Below are 24,065 nucleotides of genomic sequence, written 5' to 3' on the forward strand. Positions count from 1 at the left end.
CTCCTATTCTAGCCTCACCGCAAGCAGTGCTAATAAGGAAATGCCACCCGCACTTCTAAGAAAGCTTTAAGCAACCTTGCAAAGAATGCTTTGCCCCCTCTCTCTCTCTCTCTCTTTCTTTCTATGTATCTCTCTCTTTTTTTTCTCTCTCCCTCTGTCCTCTTGCTCTTTTTTCCTTAGGTCTCTTTCTCTCTCTCTGTTTCTCTCTCTCTCTTCCACTTACAGCAGTCTAATGATTAATGCTCCTTTTCTTTCCATTCCAGCACTGCATGATATTTTCGTCCCACAGTTTTTTATTTTTTATACACATGCTTGATGCAAAGAGTCAAATGCCTAGTTCTTCTTAAAGCAAGTGGCACCAAACTCCTTTACTGTTTGTGTGACGCTTGCTACAGCACACCTGTCCTACATGCCTGGGCTTGTTTTTTTGCTGTAGGCAAGTTTTTTTTTGTTTGCTGTGAAAGTATGAAGCCTCTTCTATTTTTACTTCATTAGTCTCTCATGGCTTTCCACAGATATGGCCAACAAGTGCTATATGTTACCATGGCTGTGGACAAAACATGGATATTCCAGTGTAGAATAATACAATGCTAGGTAGGGCTTGCACAAACAGCATTTTACAGGCTTTGAATTCTTGGATTGTAAAACATGTTAGGTTATGTAACTGCTAACACTAGGGCTGCACGATATTGGACAAATTGTACATTGCAAATATATATTTTTTTCAACTATATATATATATATATACACACAACAGTAATTGGCCCTTTAATCAGGCCTTTAAATGGCTTTTTAAAAGGTAAATAAGAGTGTTTTTCTCGGATTAAAAGCATAATTTCAGCTGTAACTGGAAATATCTGCGCAAAACTGTGCTGTACTGAGGTGCACAGCTTTCAGCACGTGCCCAACCATGTGGATGGAGGCCATGCAGTTACCTTGTATTTACTCCTGCCCTCCTCACGCTCCCCCTCTCGCTTCTCAGGCAGCAGCAGCCTGTCACTCACACAGACACAGAGACAGCGCTGTGTATCTATTTCTTGTGCCATGAATCAAAACATTGCAACATGACGTGATTGATTTAATTGCCTTAAGTGACATTGCACGTACTCCGATGTGACTATTGCACATGCACACATCACGATGACTATTCTGCAAAAGGCAACAACAGTGTATCGATAGTGGGTTTTGGTGATCGTGCAAATGAACTGAAATCAGTCGTATCCACATTAAATATATTTTTTTTATGTGGATACATGACAGAATGCAGAGTAATGTCTATAGCATGTAAATTATCATGCATTTTGTTTTGAATAAGGCTCACTATACTATACTATACTATGAATATCACATTATTTATAGTGCACTACTGTTACATCAACCTCATTCCTGATTTTAACATATTTCGCACCTTATGGGAGCACTGATATGAAGGGCTTCCATATATACCATAAAAATCTGGGGGGAAAAAATCCCTAGAAATGACAGTGTGAGAAGCTGAGAGCAGTTTGTTGTGCTCTGAAGCGTAGCTAAGTGACGTGAGTGCCTGGTATGAGTTTATTTTTAACATTTTTTTTCTATGTATTAACTGTAACTACTATCTAAAGCTTCCTGGAGCAGTTTCCAAGATAGATTTAAGTCAAGTCTTGGTCTACACACCATTTTGAATGTCTATTTTCCATTGGATGACTGTGCTTAGTAAACATTGATTGGTTGAGTATTACAAGGCCAATGTTAGGACAACATTTAACAGTTAATATATTGTTCAATCCTGCAATTACAAAATGGAATTCACTTGCAAATTATATTAAAATGTATGTGCTTTCATTTGCATGTTATAATCAGATTACTGCAGAACATGAGTGTCAGATTTTTAGACTTTACTCTGATTTAAGAAATTAAAAGAAAGCGTATGCTGTTTACGTAACTACTTGAATAATAAAATAACTCCAGTAATCTGATAATGGTTTCATTTTTGAGCCCATATAAACACACACTGTATAAAATCAGGGTAGCAGTTTGATGAAGTAAATACCTGTGCCTAGTTTTCTTTCTTTCTTTTGTTTTAAATAGGATCTTTTTGACTGTCATCATGATATCCATCATGCCCACAGGATTGGGAAAGACCAGGCTGCAGTGCTGTGTTCACGTCTTGAAAAATTAAAAAGGTTTTTCTTTCCCGCAGCAACATGTAGCCTCAGTGTAAGCCTGTAAAATCCTGTTCTAGGAAATGCCATGCCAGTGATGACAGCTGCATGGAGCTGTAGCTTTAGACCTGTGTGTTGTGGCAGCAGCCTTGCCTTCCCCCTGTTTTTCCTTTATGCTCCATTGGTAGACATTGACCAGCTGAAACTTATAATGATGCTCGTTGGAACTCCAGGACCCGAGCTGTTGAAGAAAATCTCCTCAGATTCTGTGAGTGTAACATTTGGGAGATGTTCTCTTTTTTTTGAGCTTTGCCAGATCAGCTGATGTGTAATGATGTGTGCTCTTTCTGACCTGTGTGTTGATTTTTGGATCTTGCTGACAATCAGTCTTTTCCTGCAGCATGCTTTCACAGTATTGCATAATCTGATGTGTGTTTGTTGGAAAGTTTCTGTACATAGCCTTTTGTAATTTCTTAATAAGATGTGCTTAAGGTATACCCGAGACAATGTGACTTATGTTTACTGTATCTTAAAACAATACATAAAAGGGAGAACAGCATATTACTGTACTGCCCCAGTCTGCATGCTACTTTTACCTTAGCTAGTCAACTAATGCACATATCTTAAATAATTATAATATCATTGAAAGGTTACTTTATTCTTTAATTAACTTAAAAATATAAAACTCGTGATATAGATGTGTTGCACACAGAGTGATCTATTTTAAGCTTTTATTTATTTTATTGTTGATGATTATGGCTTACAGCTAATGAAAACTCAAAAATCAATGTCTCAGAAAATGTGAATATTATATAAGACCAATTGGTGCTTTTGGCAGTGTGGGCAGTGTGCCAAGTCCTGCTGGAAAATGAAATCCACATCTCCATTAAAGAGGGGAGAAGAAATAAAACAACTATAAAAGAAAAGGAGATCACTCTGTATGTAATACATCTATATAATATAAGTTTCACATTTTGAACCAAACTACTGAAATAAAGCAACTTTTCAATGATATTTTCATTTTTTGAGATACACACAGCAACAGTGTTTTTCATGTTTTTACCCTGCGTTTCATAAACAGTGGTCATGAATCACTTGTGAGCTGAGCTGTTTCTTTATTTCCTTTATAGCACATGTGTCAAACACAAGGCCCGCGGGCCAAATGTGGCCCGCCACGTCTTTTTATGTGGCCCGCGAGAGCTTGTAAAATCTTAGTGTCTATAATAAATAGGTCAGAAGCGTTCTTTGACCAAAAAATACATTTCCCACAATGCTTGTCGATTGTATTACCCGCAAAGTTACGGCTTACTGCCACTACACGGCAGTGTAGTCATTGATGTGGAAACCCTGCCGGAGGGAAGGTGTAACTTCGCGGGTGGAATTGAGACATGTTTATCCCATAATATCCAGAAAAAGAAAAGTTGATGCAGACGGACGGCTGTGCTTCAAGGCGAAAGACCGGTATGCATTTTGTGTTACTGACCAAAATAAACGCTTTTTAGAAGAGATATAAATTATGTGTAAATATTTATAAGACAATAGCTGATAAAATCTGTTTTAATGAGGTTAATAAACATCACTGTGACATCGCTAGTCGCAGTTTCACCTCAGCAAAGGACGAGGAGGTGAATCACTTATCTAACCAGCCTTTACTGATTTCTGCCCCCAATAACCCTTTCAATAACCTCCAATAGCCTTTAATAGTCTCCAGTAGCCTTCAACAGTCTAACCTTGCAGCCGCGGTGTGTTCTAAACTCCGTAGTTATAAACATCCTGAGGTTAGCAGCGCGCTAACTGACCTGTTTATAATGTAATCCGAGCAGTGACTCCGGGATGGCTGCTCTAAACTGCTGCTGTTAGCTGCTTGGGCTGAAATATGAACTGTAGAGAGCTGTATTATCCGGTTAGTGGGGTTATTTTATTTCATACACAGAAGAACTTAAAATTTTAAAAACGCTCCAGACTGGCTGAGCTGAGCCCTGTAGCCCGTGGCTGGGCTGTAGCTCTGACTCAGTAAAGACTGTGGGCTTGTGCTGCTGCAGCTCCCACTAGTGGTTGGATGAGGAAATGCTAAATCTGTCACAGCTCACAATTTTTGATTTTATATTTATTAAGCCTCTTTTCAGTATCAAACGTTTTGATCAAAGTTAATATAACTTGTATTTTATGTCATTTCTATTCACTTGTATAGTTTGGTTCTTGATTGATGGAGTTTTTGGATTTCATAACAGGATTTATGTTAATAGAGCAACAAGCAAACATTTTTTCCATGCAACTGTAATATTTGATTGAATAAATAATATATTGAGAGTTATTTAACATTAAGGAGTAATTACATTCATTTACATATATTACATTTGGTTACATTTTCTTATATTTATAAGTTACATCTGGCCCTCGGAGGACAGCCAATATGCCAATGTGGCCCTCGGCCAAAATGAGTTTGACACCCCTGCTTTATAAGAATTTAGTTTTGAAACCCATATTATGCTATAATAAGCTTTTTACTAAGAAACTGAGGTAATTTACTGTGGTTTCCCAGATGTCTTAATTAGGAAAAAATAGAAGGCTGTGTACAGAACGTATGAATCATTATTGTGCAACATGTCTTGCTTTTTTCTCCAAAAATGCAAAACTAATCAAAATCACTGTTTTAATGTATGAATGTTTGTTTGATTTGAAACCCTTGCATCAGTCTATATATAGGCCCAGATTTGATTTACATACCACTGAATATAAGCCTATATTATTACATAATTAGTTATATAATTATATATATACATTTTTATTTCTGCGTTGATTTTTGTATCGTATGGTCTTACTCATGAATGCCTATTAGTGTGAACAAGCTGGCATGTCAGCACTGTTATTTTGTATATAAATGACAGTTATATCTAAAACAGTAAATTGTCTAAGGAAAATAGTCCTTGTGACAGTCCTACTTGTCTCGGTCTTAGGCTGAGGTGGACTCAGAGACCGTGGACGAAACCGTCCGAGTCCTTTGTCTGAGGTGAAGTTCATTAGAAACTGAACCTTTTTTCTATCATTACTGAACATCAACTATTCGTTCAACAGACCGATCAGTCCATTCTCTGTGTGTCTAAAATCTGCACAAAGATTGGCTAACAGCGAAAAACAAGATACTTCTGCTTTCTTTCAGTGTCCAATCAATGAACACTTTTCTTTTGAATAGTCCGATGTTAAGTTGAATGTGCTCTTTTTCACCGGCTCGCTGGAGTTATACTCTTTGTTTATGTGAATCATTGTAACCTCGGGGACCACAATACATTTTTTTCAGACATTTAGAAAGAAAGCACAAGGGGAAGTAAGTGCAACCGCAGCAACAAGCTTACTAAAATACTAATGTTTTTGAGGAGAGAACTAAAGCTAGCAACAAGCTAGCTAATCTTAGTGATGAGCTAGCTAAAATACTAATGTTACCTGGGAGATTACTAAAGCAAGTGACGAGCTAGCTAACTTTAGCAACTTGCTAAATCCATACACTAATGTTTAGTGCTAATTCATACACTAATGTTTAGGGTAAAAATAACTAAAACAACATGCTAATCCATACACTAATGTTTAGGGGAAAATAACTAAAATAACATGCTAATCCATACACTAATGTTTAGTGCTAATCCATACACTAATATTTAGGGTAAAAATAACTAAAATAACATGCTAATACATACACTAATGTTTAGTGCTAATCCATACACTAATGTTTAGGGAAAAATAACTAAAATAACATGCTAATCCATACACTAATGTTTAGTGCTAATCCATACACTAATATTTAGGGTAAAAATAACTAAAATAACATGCTAATACATACACTAATGTTTAGTGCTAATCCATACACTAATGTTTAGGGAAAAATAACTAAAATAACACGGTAATCCATACACTAATGTTTAGGGGAAAATAACTAAAGCTAGCAACAAGCTAGCTAACCTTAGCGATGAGCTAGCTAAACTTAGTGATGGACTGTTTGAGTTTTTTTTTTTTTTTTACATTTTAGAATATAAATAAATAGAATTTGGTCTCTGTCTTGGTCTCGTTTTTCCCAGTCTTGGTCTTGACTCTGACTCGACTACTGAAAGTCTTGGTCTTGACTCGGACTCTGCTCTAGCGGTCTTGACTACCGTACAACTCTAGCCTGGATACTGACTGTGCAGTTTAAGGGGTTAAATGAATTAAGACTTGGTACTGGTGCTAACTGTGTTTTCCTTGGAACGGATATAACGTATCTAAAGCGTTCTTCTCTGCAGCATTGTGTCAGTTTGCATGCCAATCCTCTGTGTTGCTTTCTCTGTCTTGTTCTCTTTTTCTCTCTTTTGCTCATTCTTTCTCTCTTCCTCTTATAAGTAGAGGACAATCTAAATCAGGTGATTTGTAATGAATCAGTAAGCATGTCTGCTATAAGCCCTTGACCTGGCCCTGTAAGATATAAACCAGCTACAGCAGATAATGAGGCTGACAGGAACCCCTCCTTCCTCTCTAATAAGCAGGATGCCTAGCCATGAGGTGAGCTTTCTGTGGCCCAGACCCCCACATTCAGCATCCCAATCAGTTCAGATATGTAGACCTGGTCTACTGGCTATGACCTTTTATTTTTTATTTTAAAGCTTCATTATAGTTTCTTTAGTGGTTAGGACCCCCACAGGACCACCACAGAGCAGGTATTATTGGGGTGGTGGGTCATTCTTAGTACTGCAGTGACAATGACAGTGTAGTAGTAGTGTGTTGATCAGACACAGCAGTGTTGCTGGAGTTTTTAAACATCGCAATGTCTTTGTTGAACCGAGAATAATCCACCAACTGCACTCTGTGGCCAATGTCCTGTGGGCAGTGTCCTGTGTTAACTTAAACATTATCTGCCAATATGTACTATGATTTTAGTAATTAAGGTGATATTTTGGCCCAAAATCTCATTCACACAATTTTCCACAAACATGCAAAACCTATTTAGTGTCTCTAGTTTCACATGGTTTATTTTTTTTTATCTAATGAAGCCAATAAATGATAACTTTAGCATTATTTAAAATGTATCGCTAAATCATCACACACAATTTGCCTTAAACATTATCTGTGAAACAGATGTTTAATTAATTGATACATTTATGCTTATAAAAAAAATCTAAAAGCTTATTTTATAGCTAAAAGTACTAGTAACCACCAAGAAGTTCAAGTGTCTAAATATTTGTCTACTTTTAAATGTAATGACTTATACTGTCAAACTACTACTTTGACTGTCTTGGCAAGATTACTTGGCGAATAAGTCGATATAGTTTAAGGCATGTGTGTGATGGTGTATGTATGCAATGTTACACAGTGCTAATACACTTATTTTACTATGGGGTTTATTAACACTACACACTGAAATGGAGATTTGACACTGGCTGTGTGCTCTGCTCGCTCTCTCTTGCTCTGATTGGTCTTGCTGAATGTGATCTTTTTGTGTGTTTCTAATAATTGATTAACTCAAACTCTAGCTTTCTTCTACAGACACTTATCTATTGCAATAAATGTGAAGCTACGCACTAACAAGCAGTTTGTCAGTTCACAGCGTGCATATAAACAGCTACTAATCTTAATGGAATTTATGATGACTGGTGCATCCCTCATAAATGTTTTTATTTAAATATTCATGTAGTTTTTGGCCAGTGCAGACTCTGATTTCTTGACTTTTGTTTTTTATTTATAAGTGTAATTTTTAAAGCCCAAAGCTCATAGTGTGAACTTCATTAGCACATGAGCCTAGGGATGCATAGAATACTTGGCAACCAAAATTATTCTGGGACAAAAATAGCAAGAAAAGCAATTTTGTTGTATAAATAAACAGTTTATAGTGAACAATGTTTTTTTTTTTTATGTTTTTGTATATATTATATGACGTATATAATTTAGGTCACATGAAACACATTTGTATATTCATAGTAATTTGCTGGCTGTTGTAATAACTTGTAATATAAATACTTTAATTTTTGCTCTGTATTGTATGTAAAATTCTAAATCAGAAATCAGCTTCTTATCCTGCTTTGAAGTTATATTTATTCACATTATCAGTTAACAGATATTTTGCTCTAATTTGACACATTAGATTTTTTTCAGGGATGTGTGGATAAGGCAAATCTGATCTATTTTTTAAATCATCATTACTCTGCACCTGAAGTGTGTTTAAAGGACTTGTGTGCTGTTTCTGGGTCAGATTTCTTTATATTACAGACATATACCGCTCACTTAGTTATTTTATGTACAATTGTGTCAATATAGCCAAAAAATCTTATTTGACTCATGAGCAGGGTAATGTGAATGTATCCAAATAACCTAGATGTGTTATGTTAAATATCTCCATTTAAAAAAGAGGTAACTAGAACCCAGATTCAAAAAATAGATTTTTAAAGCAGACATTGGTTAAAACGTATAGTAGAAGTAATACAATATTCTGGTCACTTTTTAGTTTTATACCTGTTTGTATGAAGAATAGAGGCTTTGCAGGCTATTGAATTAATTCAGGAAGGCTTACTAGGTAAATGCCTTAATCGTAGGAATTGCACAAAGACAAATCCTGTTAAATCCCAGCGCTCATCCTAAAATGTTGGCTTACAAATTGGCGGTTTCTCTTTACAGGCCAGGAATTACATTCATTCCCTTCCAAATATGCCTAAAAGGAATTTTGCTGATGTATTTATTGGGGCCAATCCTCAAGGTAAGAGAAAGTTAAACGTTAAGTTGCCAGTTCTACACTGTAGTAGTGTTTTTTTGTGTTGTACAGATTTATATATAGCTGTTGTTGCCTGACAAACAATCTGCATTGTCTCTGAACGTGTGAGTGTATTTTTATCAGGAGTGTAATGTGTGTAAACTGGTAGAAATGTGTGGACGTTACTGACTGTGTTGGATTCAAAGTCAAAGTGGTTTTTTTTATTGTCATTTCAGCTATATACAGAGTACACAGTGAAACGAAACAACGTTCCTCCAAGGACCATGGTGCACATAAACACAGTGTAGACAGAACAATAGTGCAACAGTACAAAAGTGCAGACAGACAATACAACACAATACAGACAAAGAATAATAAATAACAAGACAGTGTGCAAATTTTGCAGTGTGCAAAATTCTGTTGGCTATAGTATAGTTGAGATGTTTGTTGATCAGGGTGTTGTTCTGTGCTGCTGTTACAGCTGTGGACCTTCTAGAAAAAATGCTGGTTTTGGATACAGACAAGAGGATAACTGCGGCCGAGGCGTTGGCCCACCCCTACTTTGCCCAGTACCATGATCCAGATGATGAACCGGAGGCAGATCCCTATGACCAGAGCTTTGAGAGTCGAGAGCTGGACATTGAAGAGTGGAAACGTGAGTCTGAGTTTTAGACATGCGATTGATTGAGGTGTGTTTATTAAATTTAAAAGATTGAATATGCACGATCATACATTTTAAAACAGCAGGGAGAGGAGATGCTCACACCTGGCATTAACATGTGTTCTGAGTAATCCAATCACATATTCAGGGTTCGTACGGGTGCTTGAAATCCTGGAATATGCTTGAATTTTAACGTTCTGTTTTCCAGGCCTGGAAAGTGCTGGAATTTTGGAGAAAGTGCTTGAAATTGTAACTGAATTTACTGTACAACAAATATCTGACTAAAGTTCTGACTAAGTTCGTTTGTACGTATAAATGTTCTTTAACTCATCCCCAAATTTGACATATTACAGTAATTGCTCAATAAAATGAATAGGGTAAACATACGATAAAGAATATTGGTATTTAAAACTGTGTGAAACTGACACCAAGAAATCCTTAATTCCTGCTATTTACTTACCTAGAAGTATTTTTTTTCTCAGTAGCATAGTCGCTGTGAAGTGTGGAGAACAGTTTAGAGCAGGGGTGTCCAAACTTTTTTTGTTGGGGGCCAGAAGGAGAGATATATTTGAAGTCACAGGCCACAGACTCTGTAATAAAACAAATAATGATTTTTTTTCCTGATTATTTCATTAACACATCATTTTACTTGACTTACTATCTTTATCTTTGACAGTGTTGTGTAAATTAAGATTTTTCAAATTGATGTTTAATTTCATGATGTCTCTTAATATTAAACTCCTTAATTACGGCAACTTTTAGACTCTGTTTTCCTGTGCGCACTCTCTCCGCTTTTAGACTCTTTGGCCCGTTTTTCTGCGCTAGAATTGTGCACCCTCTCCGTTTTTAGACTCTTTTGCCCGTTTTTCTGCACTAAAAATGCGCACCCTCTCCGCTTTTAGACTCTTTTGCCCCGTTGTTCTGCGCTAGAAATGCGCACTCTCCGCTTTTAAACTCGTTGGCTCGTTTCTGACACCTAGCGTTCAAACTTTGAATCTCACATCATAAAAAACTGCTTAACTTTAATTTTATTTCTAAAATACCTCGCGGGCCACTCCAAAAAAAGGAACGGGCAGCAAATGGCCCACGGGCCGTAGTTTGGACACCCCTGGTTTAGAGATATATTGATTATCGCTGAATCGCAGTTTTGAGATCACCATTATCATTTATTTACCACGGCTGAAAGGTGCTGGAAAAACTTGAAAATGGGCCTTGAAAGTGCTTGAAAAGTGCTTGAATTTTACCTTGTGAAAGGTGTATGAACCCTTCATATTATTCACAGACCATATAGTTGTCCACACCTGCCATTTTAAATGCATCTGCTGTGAGCACTTGTGATCAGAATACAGTATTTTTCGCACTGTAAGGTGCACCTAAAACCCTTTAATTATCTCCAAAATAGTTGATGCAATGTTACAAGTTTGTAAGTCAGTTTTTTAAGCAGCACAGCATTATAAAAGAGTCTTGGTTGAGTTCTCCATCTCAGAGACTGGAGTATTAGCATTAGCTGGAGCATTTTTTAAGAATTAAAGTTTTGTTTACTAAGATAACTTTAACCAGTAGTGTATGGATTTTTAGTTCAAATGTAAAGATTGATGTTAGATAGTGGTTCATTTTATGCTAGAGAGCATTGTTATACCCTGTTGTTAGATCCTGCTGTTCTGATTGCATAAAAAGTTATTTTCTTCCGATTTTTTAAAATCTTTTTTTGACATTGACATTTTCACCAAAATTTGATTAAAACAATTGCAATATATATTGCCTGCATACAGTGTTGCCGTATACTGTGATCTGTTGAATCGTAACCTCTTCCAGTTCCTATCAATACACAGCCCTAGTCTATATGTGTACATATACAGTTTTAATAATTATCTGCAGTTCAGGCCCTAATCTTTCCTTATTAATCTTTCCACAGGTTTGACGTATGAAGAGGTGATTAACTTCGAGCCGCCGATCTTTGATGGAGATGAAATGGAATCGTGAGACCTGTGTAGGACTGGAGCCCAACTTCAGCCCAGTCCAGCCTGTCTGCATTTTACAATTAACACTGTGTTTCTTTCTTTTTTCGTTCTTTTTTAAAAACCGTTCGCTAACCAGACAGTATAATTTTATGATTTCTTCTTTTTTTTTTAAAGTGCCTGCCACTTTACGTTTTGTCTTGCTCTTTTGTATATATTTAAAATACACACAGAGTCATATAGTCTTTTGCAAAAGTGTGAGCACCCTTGGTAAAAATACACATAATTCTTGATTTTCTAAGTGAAGAGTGCACATTCTCACATGACTGCACATTTTAATACACAATGACTGTTTACTTGCTGAATTTAAAATATTTAGAAAAATATAAATATGCAAAATGAATGAAAGCATTGGCACATTTGAGTATTATTATTTTTTTCCAGTATGTGACATTCAACCAATACATAGCAACTGGGCTCAAAAGGGTAAAAAGGGAGACATTTTAACGAGAGATGTTTTATATTAGGAGCAATGAATAGAGTTTATTAGTATTTGTTTTAGTCCATAGTCCTGTTTCCATTCACTCCCCACAAAAACCACACACAAAAACACATGGCAAAAAAGATTTGCTGCTAATCATAAACTACCAGCCCAGTAGTCTCAAGATTCAGTTATTAAGGATTGGACAGGTGTCTAAACTGATTAGGTTTGGGCAAAGTATTTGATTTTATTTGTAAAAAGATTGTGGCATTTCATCCGGAAGAATACCAAACCATCTTTAGTATAAAACTTTTTAATAATACATAATGTTTCCGGCACTGAATAAATTACCAAAATGTTTATTTGCCGATTCATCATTTGTATGGGGAAAACAGGCTTTTCTCCTTTCTTTTTAGTAGCATATACAGCTCTGGAAAAAAAAAACTCTTAATGATTTTACCAAATTGAAAACCTCTGGAATATAATCAAGAGGAAGATGGATGATCACAAACTATCCAACCAAGCTGAACTGCTTGAATTTTTGCACCAGGAGTGGCAAAAAGTTACCCAAAAGCAGTGTGTAAGACTGGTGGAGGAGGACATGCCAAGATGCATGAAAACTGTGATTAAAAACCAGGGTAATTCCAGCAAATATGGATTTCTGAACTCTTAGAGGCTCTGTATATTCTTTGTTCTTTCAGTTTGCTATAAATAGCAAAATCAGAGAAACTGATTTAGCAACAGAAGTGACCTCTTATTTTTTTCCAGAGCTGTATATGTACATATCACACTAAAACAACAACAAAAAATAATTGATATACAAAAGCTAGTCAGGTTACACAAATCAAACCTTTACACACATTATGGATATGACAGTCATGCCAGTTATTTTTAATAGGAAAAAATTTGAACACCACCCACTATTTGGTTAAATGTCCCTGTTGGTAGGATATCTGACCACTATCCTTGGCAAAACTGGTAGAGTCCAGTTTATTTTGTTTCCTGGCACAGACCCAACTCTTAAGCACAACCCCTAAGTTTTCAGTAGGGTTGAGATCTGGATGTTAGGAAGGGGATTCCAAAAGATTAATGTTAGCCTACTTTCTTCGTTCCACAATCATCTTTAATGTACTTTTGGGACTGTTTAAACACCCACTTCTGTTCAAGTTGAGCTCTGGGGTTCCCTGCAGACCCTCAGAAACCAGAAAGGGCTTTTCAATCAGATGATTAGCTGGATCAGACCCACATGGACTCTGCAGTTGTTTAGAAATAAAAATTATTAGTATTTTCGGCTATGTCATACCTTAATTCTGCACCAGAATAGTAACTGTTTGTTTAAAAGAAAGAAGTTCATTATATGGGTCATGATGTTCATATCCAAGATAAGGGTGAGTTCCAACCACAGTTGTACATGTGTGACACATGCAGCTTTTGTCTGTGTTTATTTGAGTTGAGAATTGGGTCATTTTTGACCAGAACAGAGACGGTTAGAAGTATATTTTTAGCGTCACATTTAGATGTTTTGCTAGATGATGCTCAGAGAAAATCAAATTGGAGAAATTTAACCCTACATGTTTCTGAGCCCAAATAGTAACGTTAGAATAAACCTTAAATAAAACATGCAATACTCCACGGTAATACTTCAAAAGTTATGAATGTGTTTTTCCCTGTTTGTTTGTTTTTTCTTTTCTTGGGCATCAATTAGGCCACGTGTAAATACATTCATACATATGCATGGATACCAGTTCTAGCCTTGTAATGCATTCATTACAACATTTTTATTTTCCTATTTTATGTTTCATTCATCACAAAAAAAAAGCTGTGTGACTGTAAGAGTGAGTGAGCCAGTAAGAGAGAATTTGAGCACATGATGTGAATAGGACTGTTTTTTGATCTGACAATAGAGATATTAAATGAATGTCAATATCGTACCAGTGTGAAATATTTATATACTGCTGAGGAGGGGTGTGAACTGGCGTGGCTGCTTCTGTCGTCTGCTTTATTTCCTGTATCACACTGTAGAGAATATAATCAAATACACATTGTTTATTAAAGAAAATAAAGGCAGATATTTTTCAAATGATCACTGTTCATGTTTGTTCAATGTAGACTGACCAGAAAATGATTGAGTGAATGGGATTGGCATCCTAAAACAATCACGAGCAAACTTTATACAATGTTATGCCAAAGGTTATGGGACAGTTATAACACCTGTATGAATGGTGAGGTGTTAACTTGTGAGTGAGGTTGAACACTCACTTACCTGCTTATGGGGAGGCTATTTGAATGATCGGTTAAAGAGAGAGGCCCAAATGTGGGTGCAGATAAATGGAATAGTCCTCAATCTACAATTGCTGCAAATTAGAAATATATATATCACAGAAGGCATTACTTCTCGCAGTGGACAGTGCAGTGGGTGCTAATGATTGTGACCAGCAGCATCTGGCTAGAATTGTCTGTGTAAAAAGACAAGTGACTCTAGCACAAATCACACCCACATTCACATAACCTGCTGGTCAGTGCAGTATTCTTTAGCTTCCATGGAAGAAGACAAAAGTCATGGGATACTTTCCCCCCAATTTCTTTTGGCATGTATGCATAATACAAGGTAAGAGGTACATTCTTTACATGTAAATGATTTTATATATTTTATTCTAGGTTATAGAGTTTTGAGAATTACATGTTGTTTATCTGCCTACAATCTAGCCCACATGTTCAGTCACTAATTTTGAATGGTGTTTTAAGTTTTGATTCAGTTTTATACGATTTCTCCCAAAAGTCTCCCATGGGCAACTTTTGGTAGTGTACCTCTTAAAGAAAGATTGTTGAGTATCAGATATGCCTCTATGATGGTCTTTAAGGAAATTCTACCTAGTCAACAGGCTTTGAGAGAGAGCTTAATTTGTGTCCTTGCTGTAAAGAGACACACTGCCCAACTGCTGCTGTGATGATGCCCTAGTAATAGTATAAGGGACATCCTTCTGCCACATTTATTATCTCTAATGACAGGGCTTCCAACTGGCAACTTTCAGCAGGATAATGCTAAACCACACACATCAAGGTTTTCTCAGGAATGGCTTGACCATATAGCAACACTTCCCTGACCTGCCCCATTGCCAGATTTTTCACTAATCAAGCATTTTTCACTTTCAATTCTGACCAATCAAGCAAACAAAGTTGAACTGGTTGAATTTTTGCACCAGGGTGGACAAGGTCACCCAAAAGCGGTGTGCAAGACATCTATACAATATATGAGTTTTACATTTTTTAGTTATATTCAAATGTTTTGAGATGCACTAGTATATTTCTGTATGGTTGCATCAGCCCAGAGTGAAGGTTTGTGTATATTTGCACTATAATCATATATGGGCCATTCCACGAAATGGGTGCCATTTGCTTTTTTTTTTCCTTAACGCTGAATCTAATACCAAATGCATTTAACAATTAAAAACATGTACTGTTTTTAAGGCAGCTTTAACTATTTTTACAAGATTTCTAAGCTGAAGATGGTTACAAAACTCACAACATTTACAAGCATTTTAAAGTCCACTCATTTCTTTGATTTTCTCTTAAGAAAGTCTTTATAAAAAATGATTGACTGCATGTTCAAATAAGTGATATTTATAACAAAAAAATCACTCCAGTTAATGACACTTATTCCTGTTACTGAAGCTCACTCCTGTTACTGGCACGTATTCCTGTTGCTTTTTATGTTTTGAGCAGGAATTAAAGTAACAGGAACGAGCATAGAATTATCAAAAACATGAAAAATAGTTGTGGCTATGCTAATAGCTTGAGGACATTGAGCACATTCTAGCAATTTTCCCAAAAGTTGTATTTTAAAAATAAACAAAAAATTTAGGTAACATGCATGAGTATTAAGATTGACCTCCTCAGTCATAGTTAAAGATATATACAGAAAAACAAATGAGGAAGCCTAATTTTGGTCTTCCCATGATCTTCAGAAGAACCAACTTATTTAACTTCCTGTTGTAAAGTGACTTGTAGGATGTTCCAGATTTTTCAGCTGGAGTACTTGTGTTACGATAACAGGAATAAAAATTTTTTTTTTTTTTTTAGTTTTTAACTAAATATTTTAACAATGCAAAAAAATGATGATTTTTGATGGTAAATTGTATAGTTAGAGAGTGGGGTATCAGGTAACACCTGCTATTTTTTCAGTGTTCTATGTAGTTTTTATTATGTTTTATGTTTTGCAATTAAGTCAATGTACAAGACACTATGCTTACTAATAAAATGTAATTTTAAAAATAAAAGTTATTTTCTGTGCTCATTTATACATGTTATTCCCTGGGGACAGAAATGGCACCTATTTAAATTGAAAAAAATTAAATTTAAAAAAATTAAATTCAGTATATTTACTAAATAAAGCTCATGCTGGGTTGAATAATGTAAACCCTGAGTAGAGCAGAGGTCAGGACTGACTGTGTCCTTCAGTAATGTGAGAAACAGTGAGGAATCCTTCTTTACTGAAGGGGTGTGGAGCCACACACGCACATTCACACACACACGCACAGGCAGAGCACAGCTCCGGATCCGCGCATGCGCGTGGGTGCTCCAGCCACCAACTACCGGGCCAACATGGAGAGAAAAGGTAATCTCATCTAAGATTATCCGCTGATATTATCGACCTGTTCTTGTCTCTGTGGCGCAAATATGTATTGTATGTGTGACCTGTGGTTGTCTCTGAGTGAATGGTGGTGGTGTTTGGGTTTAAATGGCCGTATTTTCAGCGTGAACACAGCGCGACCCAGGCGACACGGAGCTGCCCAGCGTTGCTCAGCGGGCAGGTTAGCTAGCTTAGCAGGTTAGCTAACGCTTAGCCTTAGCTTGTCATTATGAGGGGTGCCGCTGCGTTTACTGTGTTAAAACATGGAGTTATAGTAAATTAGAGCATGTAGTTCACTAGTTTGATAGGTAGATAGAAAGGCAGATAAATTATGGCCGAAATGTGTGTGTGTAATTTGTGTATCAGCTAGTTAAAGCTAGCTAATCAGACGAGTCTCGCGTCTGGCTAGCGCTAATTTAACTACGTTACGTTACCTCAGTCTGTCCGTTCCCTACATGGAAACTTCACGAATCCCGTCCTTTAACGTCAACTAGTAACTAATCAAATATACAGCTCTGGAAAAAAATAAGAGACCACCTAAAATGATGATTTTTTTAATTTTACCAAATAAATAACCTCTGGATTATAATCAGGAGGAAGATAGATGATCACAAGCCACCAAACCAAGCTGAACTGCTTGATTTTTTGCACCAGGAATGGCTTAAAGTTGTCTAAAAGACAACCAGGGTTATTTCACCAAAATAGATTTTTGAACTCTTAAAACTGTATGAATATGAACTTGTTTTCTTTGCATTATTTGAGGTCTGAAAGCTCTGCATCTTTGTTTGTAATTTTGGGCATTTAATTGCTTTAAATGACAATATTCTTAGTTGAAATTTGGGAGAATGGTTGTCCGTTGTTTATAGGTTAAATTGTTCAGTAACGTCTTTATGTCTGTATCTTGATACCCCCCCTCTTATACAAGATAAGGTTAAATGGCTACAAAAGCAAGTACTCTAGCTAGTTATAGTAGTTATTATAGCTAATTGCTATTGTCAGTTTGTAGTTTGCAGACGTGTTTCTGAAAGGTTTTGTGTGTGTTGCTTTTTTCTTGACCTTGTTTTTTGTGCTTTGTTTATGTTTATGTTACTGACACGTATTCCTGTTGCTTTTTATGTTTTGTATTTTTGCATAAAGCAAACCTATAACTAGACAATTCCAAAGTATATAAAATAAAAGTAAGGTATAGTGCTTATTTTAAACACACTTTATCATGTGTTAATGTGTGTGTAAGTAAGTGTAGCACAAATATTTTTTGATCCTTTTGATTGTAGTTGATTTTAACACAATGAACTTCTTAAGTGTTAGTTTTAGATTTGTTTGCCCACTTGCAGTCATCTTGTTGAGGTTATTGAGATAGAGCCTGATTTTATAAAAGTACAATTATAATAACCATGACCTACATTACCGTCCAAAATAATAATAATAATTAGGGTCTGAAATTAAACATTTGACATAGGTAGTAGTTTAACATTGCCACTTATAGGTATGTAAATATGGATCATTTTCCTCAATGGTTGACCATAGTTGACCAGGATTTGTAAAGCATAGTATGTGAATCGATTTCGTTCAGTGCAGCAATAACTAAATGTTGGTTAGAGTAAGTTCAAAACAAAACTTTTTTTTTCTTTTCTTTTTTTTTAACTGTTTTTTGGTAAAACAACCTGTGTTCTTATGGCCATTGTCTTGCTTCATGACCCACATTCTCTTGAAGTTGTTAAACTGTTAAACTGTCTCGTTTGTTGTATTTATTGAAGTTTTATAGTTCTATGTTGCACTTTTGCGCACTCTGTTTGTCTTTTGTATTGTTGTTTCATGTTGCACTGTGTTGATTCCGGAGGAACGTAATTTTGTTACACTGCGTACCTGTACTCAGGTCCTATGACAACAAAAGCTTTTGATTTAAGGTTCTGCTCATATAGTGATGCCCTTACGTTTTTGTTAATAATGTGCAGGTGTCATTCAAAATAAAATTTTCCAGCGTCCTGGCCCAGATACTGCAAACAAGCCCAAAATATGATATTACCACCACTTTGTTTCACAGATGGGATAAGTTCTTTTCTCCAAACATATCGAAGTTGTCTCTAGGTCTTTTTTGCCTTTTTCCTCTGTCAAGAAGACATTGGTCCAGCAATGCTCACTTTTGGTGTTCAGTTTTCTTTTGTTTGTGAACTAATGAATATTAGAATATTAGGCATGCTGACTAACTCCTCAAAAATCTTTTTTTGTCTGTGCCATTGTATACTTTCACAAATGCATTGTGAAGATTAGACTTTAATAAATCCCTGTTGGTTCTCCTTATCTACTTTCAGGGTTTAGATCAAATGTATGCAGAAAAATAGAACATTCTGAAGGGTTCATAAACTCTTAAGCACTACTGTATCTGCATCTTCAGTAAATTGAGGATTTCCTGGAAAACATTTTTGACTTAATCGGTTGTCCTTTCTTCCATAACAGTTCTCGCACTCCAGGCGAGGAAGAAAAGGGGGAAAGCCAAGAAGTCTCTCAAGAAGTGAGTTTACTTTTCTCTCTTTTTTAATACTTTTGTTTAGACTGTAGATAATAAAAATGCAGTTTTCATTGATTGTATGCACAGTTATATCACCTCGGTACATAGTTACACAGATTACACCATATTTGAATCATTCTTAGTTGTCTTAGGTCTGAAATAAGCTGTGGTAGGAACCTAAAAACAGTCACAGGCTTTTTATGACCCTTTCTTGGCAAATGCCTGGCATGCTGTGTAGGTCCTCACTACAAGGACATATAAATAAACGTGCAAATCTATGGATGATTGTTTTTACCCCACTAGTACTATGTTTGCAAACACACTCTCCCTGGGGACTAATAAAGCTTGACTTACCTCGACATGGTGCTATATTAAAAGCACACTGGCTTAAGGAATCAGCACATTCCTCCTGCTGTAGTCTGTTGTTGAATAGCACTTTTAATAAAGGTCAAAAAGAGTTTCTGCTGTAGGTTTGTGTGTTTAAACTCTTGAGTGTGTTGAGGTTTTGTGTCAGCATGTAGGTTCTTTGAATTGTTGTTCCTGGTGTGTCTGGATTTTTCTACACTATGAGCCAGATGCAGAAAACCTTGGCAGATTTACTGTGACATTAGGAGGAAATAGCATTGCAGTAACATGCTTGCTCATTCATAATTGAGGTTTGCTTGAGGTTTTAATGTTTCTTTAAAATCTGAACTGCTTTCAACCAATACTGCTTTCCCCATTGATTGATAAACAAGTTTGCTTACTGTGTTGTAATTAGGGCTGAACGATTTTGGAAAATAATCTACCGTATTTTTCGGGCTATAAGGCGCACTTAAAATACTTATTTTTTCCCAAAAATCGTCATTGCGCCTTATAATGCAGTGCGCCTTGTGTATGGATTTTGCTTGTGTTTACTGACCTCGATTTTATGTGGTACACGGCGCTCTGTTGTGCAGAATTCCTCACCCACGCCAGAAAAAGATCCCCCTCTTGGGCTAGCGCGCGGTTACCTTTGACTGCCGTACTGCCTCTCGGCTGTGGCTCAGGGTAGCTAGTTTCCACTGTAGCTCCGTGGCCAGAACAAGGTGCCGGTAAACTTTCCTTTCCACCCGTTCTGGGGTAATAGCACAAACTGTTTCTTTTTAGCGCCCACTTCTAAGTAAAGTTAACCTCTTAACACGCGCTGGCCCACCGGCGGGCCAGAAATATTTAATATTTCATAACTGGCTGTGTTTCTGAATAGTTATGAACAGTTACAGGTTCAATATAGACATCCAATATACCATTTTAAAGCTTAGAATCTCTGCTTTTGAGCTATTTAGCCTATTTAGCGGAATATCCTTTCAGAAAATAAACATTTAGGGCGAAATATGCCTTGGTTATGATTTTAATAATTCATAACTCTCATATTTGCGTTTATCGTTCGTCCATATTTCATCGAATGCGGTCATGTCATACACCATTCGAACCGTCTGGCTCTCTGGATTCCAGAACTGTGCTTTTACTGTAGGATGTATGTTTCATGAATTAGAGCTGCGTCAGAGCGCATGTTTCCAGTAATAAAAGGCTCTCCTTTTGTCCTGGGGTAACCTCCGGTCACTGCCGCCACCCCCCGAACACACACCCGCGCTCAGCCACAGGTCCTACCTTCAAAACGCGTCCAGACTAAAGAGAATCCATCAATCCAGTCTCCTGTAATCCACAGTTATATCCAAACAGCGCTGGAAATCACTTCATCCAGAAATGAAACTTATCCAATCTTTATCTCTGTTTTAAAACCGTTTTATTCACCGAATTCGGCACAACACGCTATTATAGTCAGAAGCCTCGCGGAGTAATGCGGTACTTGCTGTGCTTCAACATAATATAATGGTCTGTCGGAGCGTTGCGGCTACCGTTGTCAGGAGCGTCGCGGAGTAATACGTACTTGCTGTGCTTCAACATAATATTATGGTCTGTCGGAGCGTTGCGGCTACCGTTGTCAGGAGCGTCGCGGAGTAATACGGTACTTGCTGTGCTTCAACATAGTAATATTATGGTCTGTCGGAGCGTTACGGCTACCGTTGTCAGGAGCGTAGCGGAGTAATACTAACTGTGCTTCAACATAGTCTTACGGTGTGTGTGTAAGGACCGTGAAATGGCTCCAGTTAAGAGACATTTAGTGCGCCTTATAATCCAGTGCGCCTTGTGTATGGACTAACACTAAAAATAGACCGTTCACTCATCGTGCGCCTTATAATACGGTGCGCCTTATAGTCCGAAAAATACGGTAATTGCAATTTTTTATCTATAAATTGCGATTGCGATTTAAAATGCAATTTTTTTTGTCTTCTCAAGTATTTTTCAACAACAGAAGCAATAAATCAATCTGTTTAATAATAAACAATGTCAGATTTATTTAAAGCACAGATAACAATAAAGCAAAAAAATCTGTGCTTTTCCTTTTCATCATTTGTTTTTTTTATAGAAAAATAAATAGATAAATAGCTTTTCCTTTTCACCTTTTTTTTTTAATTAGGAAAAACAATAGATATACAAAATTTGACTTATTGCTCTCCAGCTAGTAACATCATGAAAAATTAAAGTGCAAAAAACATAAAGAGAATCTGCTTTAACCAACTCGTTATTTTCTGTATTTGAAGATGCAGCACTGGTCGTTGGCATTTTAGCCTTGCAAAGCCTTGAGAAGCCTTGAGAAGATTTTGTGTTCCAGCGCAAATATCTGTGCTTTAACACTGAACGCTGAAACGCTGCACTTTCAAACACAGTGTTTCAGATTTATACATAATAAACAGAGTTACGCGGCTGTGAGCAGTGAATGCAGCGCAGATTTATACATAATAAACAGAGCAGTGAATGCAGCGCATGCATGGACACAGTGTTTGTTCACAGCTGTGGTAATTAGCGTTATCTAGCTAATGTATTAGTTTAAACTATGCTTGCTTTTTTAGCAGTTTAGCTCAAATAAATGGCTTATATTTAATAGCTGGATCCGATCGAGACCGGATCACGTTCTCACCACAAGCGAACCGCTCCAGAGTTCGTTTGGTACCGGACCGAGACCACCTCCTCTAGCTGGTCTCGGTCCGGTTCTTTTGATCCGCACCCGAGTGCGATTACTGTTTTTACACCTGCTCAATCGAACCACACTAAAGTCATAAACGGACCAGAGTTCGTTTTAACCGGACCAAATAGTGCTGGTGTGAAAACGCCCTAAAGTGCGCTGTGTTGGCTTCACTTCTCCACCTCCCTGCCTTCTGCTCGGGTATGCTCCGCTCGTCCTCGGCTTGGCTCGCTCCCAAGTCACGTGACCAGTCAAATCGCAGCCAGTGCGGTTAGAGAATCGCGTTTTAAAATATCGCGAGATTATCGCAAATGCAATTAATCGTTCAGCCCTAGTTGTAATGTTGTCTTCAGGCAGTACTGCTAAAAACAAGTAAAAAGAGTAACTATTTCCACCACCCGAGTAATGTTTTGGCCTTAGGCATACAGCGATTGGTCCACACCTGTGGTGAATGAGCCCCTCCTCTTATATGTCCATAATAATCCCTGTTCTGCTTAACAACATCCTTCTAGCAGGAGATTTAGCCCCTGATCTTAGCTCAGAGCTTAGCAAAAGATGAGATGAGAGTGTCATGTTCAGATAATATCTCATTAAGGTGCTAGGAATGCCCCAGTGGTCCACCGTATAAAAGCTAAATGTTGTGTGCAGATTCTTCTTTAAGCAGTGCTTACTGTGTTAAAACCTAGCTACCCTGGGAAACCTAGGGAAGCTATGGTTCTGCAGGGCTGTAGCTGGGCAGTATGATGATATTTATTATATTATGATAGATTTTCTTATAGTATTGCTAATACGGTTTAATAAGTATATCAAGGATGTATTTAAATTGATTTTATAGTTCAGTTTATTCACGTACAGCAAGAACGGAATAAAAAAACAATGTCCTTGAATAAGTTTTTAAGAAATTTGCAATGCTAATGCATTTTGTATGCATTTCAACATAGTGATAAATAATGTGTATCATGGAAATGTTTGTCTATATATGTAAATATTGTGATATTGTTTTTTTTTTGAACATTTCAGTTAATAATTATTAGTCATTTTAAATTGTTTAGTGCCAATACAATAGTGGAATTACACACTTTTAAAGACAAAAAGCCTTTAGTTAATAATAATCTGGCTGGCAAAGTCTACTCTGGGTTTAAGGATTATGCATTGTTCATTATTCATTTTATGTAAACAAAGAAAAAAAATAAGAGACCCCTTAAAAATGATGAGTTTCTTTGATTTTACCAAATTAAAAACCTCTGGAATATAATCAAGAGGAAGATGGATGATCACAAGCCATCAAACCAAACTGAACTCCTTGAATTTTGTCACCAGGAGTGGCATAAAGTTATCCAAAAGCAGTGTGTAAGACTGGTGATCTCTTGGTATGCTTCAATGATGCCTAAAGAATGGTTTATTCAACATGAGACTATTTAGTTAATTAAGCCATAAGTAAATTTCTATAGACTCTTTCACGGCTGGTGCAGCCAAATAATCAACCCATTGTCCATTGTTATTGGTAGATCATGTCTGCTAGTCTAGGAAACCAGAAGAGAGTACCGTATTTTTCACACTATACTACTTTTAATCTGGTGTGCCTTATGTTTGAATTCTACCAGTCAGGTTGTAAGGAGCAGTAAAGCCCCTCCGCTAAAGTATATATATAAATATAAAAGAGTTTCAGTTGAGTTCTCCATCGTATTAGCATTAGCTGTTAACCGCACTAAGCGCTAGCACTTTGGCCGTCTAGAGGTGAGTATTATCGGCCTGTAGTCTGCTGCTAACCCTGACTAGCACTGTAGGGGCAGCATTAGCATTAGCTGCTAACTGCGTTAAGTGCTAGCTAGCTCTTTTGCTATTCAGAGGTGAGTTTATCAGATTGTAGCCTATGTGTTTATTGTTACAACATGCTACATAGGACGAACCGCTAGCTAATATCTCCCTC

The 24,065-nt window shown here is 36.8% G+C and overlaps 2 protein-coding genes across 6 annotated transcripts in view; both read left to right on the top strand.

Moving 5' to 3' along the window:
* mapk14a (mitogen-activated protein kinase 14a) overlaps positions 1-14,033 on the top strand; it is a 34,478-nt gene extending 20,445 nt beyond the window's left edge. The window contains exons 9-12 of one of the 2 annotated variants that reach the window (XM_007231921.4): positions 6,592-6,671; positions 8,778-8,856; positions 9,332-9,505; positions 11,427-14,033. In XM_007231921.4, coding sequence (XP_007231983.2) covers positions 6,592-6,671; positions 8,778-8,856; positions 9,332-9,505; positions 11,427-11,494 — 401 coding nt within the window. In that variant the 3' untranslated portion in view covers positions 11,495-14,033. Of the gene's footprint in view, positions 1-2,332; positions 2,413-6,591; positions 6,672-8,777; positions 8,857-9,331; positions 9,506-11,426 lie in introns of both variants that reach the window. The other variant, XM_007231920.4, reaches the window with a different exon arrangement.
* Positions 14,034-16,460: 2,427 nt separating this feature from the next.
* srpk1a (SRSF protein kinase 1a) overlaps positions 16,461-24,065 on the top strand; it is a 32,599-nt gene continuing 24,994 nt past the window's right edge. For all 4 annotated transcript variants that reach the window (XM_015600946.3, XM_007231923.4, XM_007231922.4 and 1 more), the window contains exons 1-2: positions 16,461-16,565; positions 19,038-19,092. In XM_015600946.3, the coding sequence (XP_015456432.3) occupies positions 16,514-16,565; positions 19,038-19,092 (107 nt within the window). In that variant the 5' untranslated portion in view covers positions 16,461-16,513. The remainder of the gene's footprint in view (positions 16,566-19,037; positions 19,093-24,065) is intronic.

Source organism: Astyanax mexicanus, chromosome 12 (assembly GCF_023375975.1).
Source record: "Astyanax mexicanus isolate ESR-SI-001 chromosome 12, AstMex3_surface, whole genome shotgun sequence".
Taxonomy (NCBI): Eukaryota; Metazoa; Chordata; class Actinopteri; order Characiformes; family Acestrorhamphidae; genus Astyanax; species Astyanax mexicanus.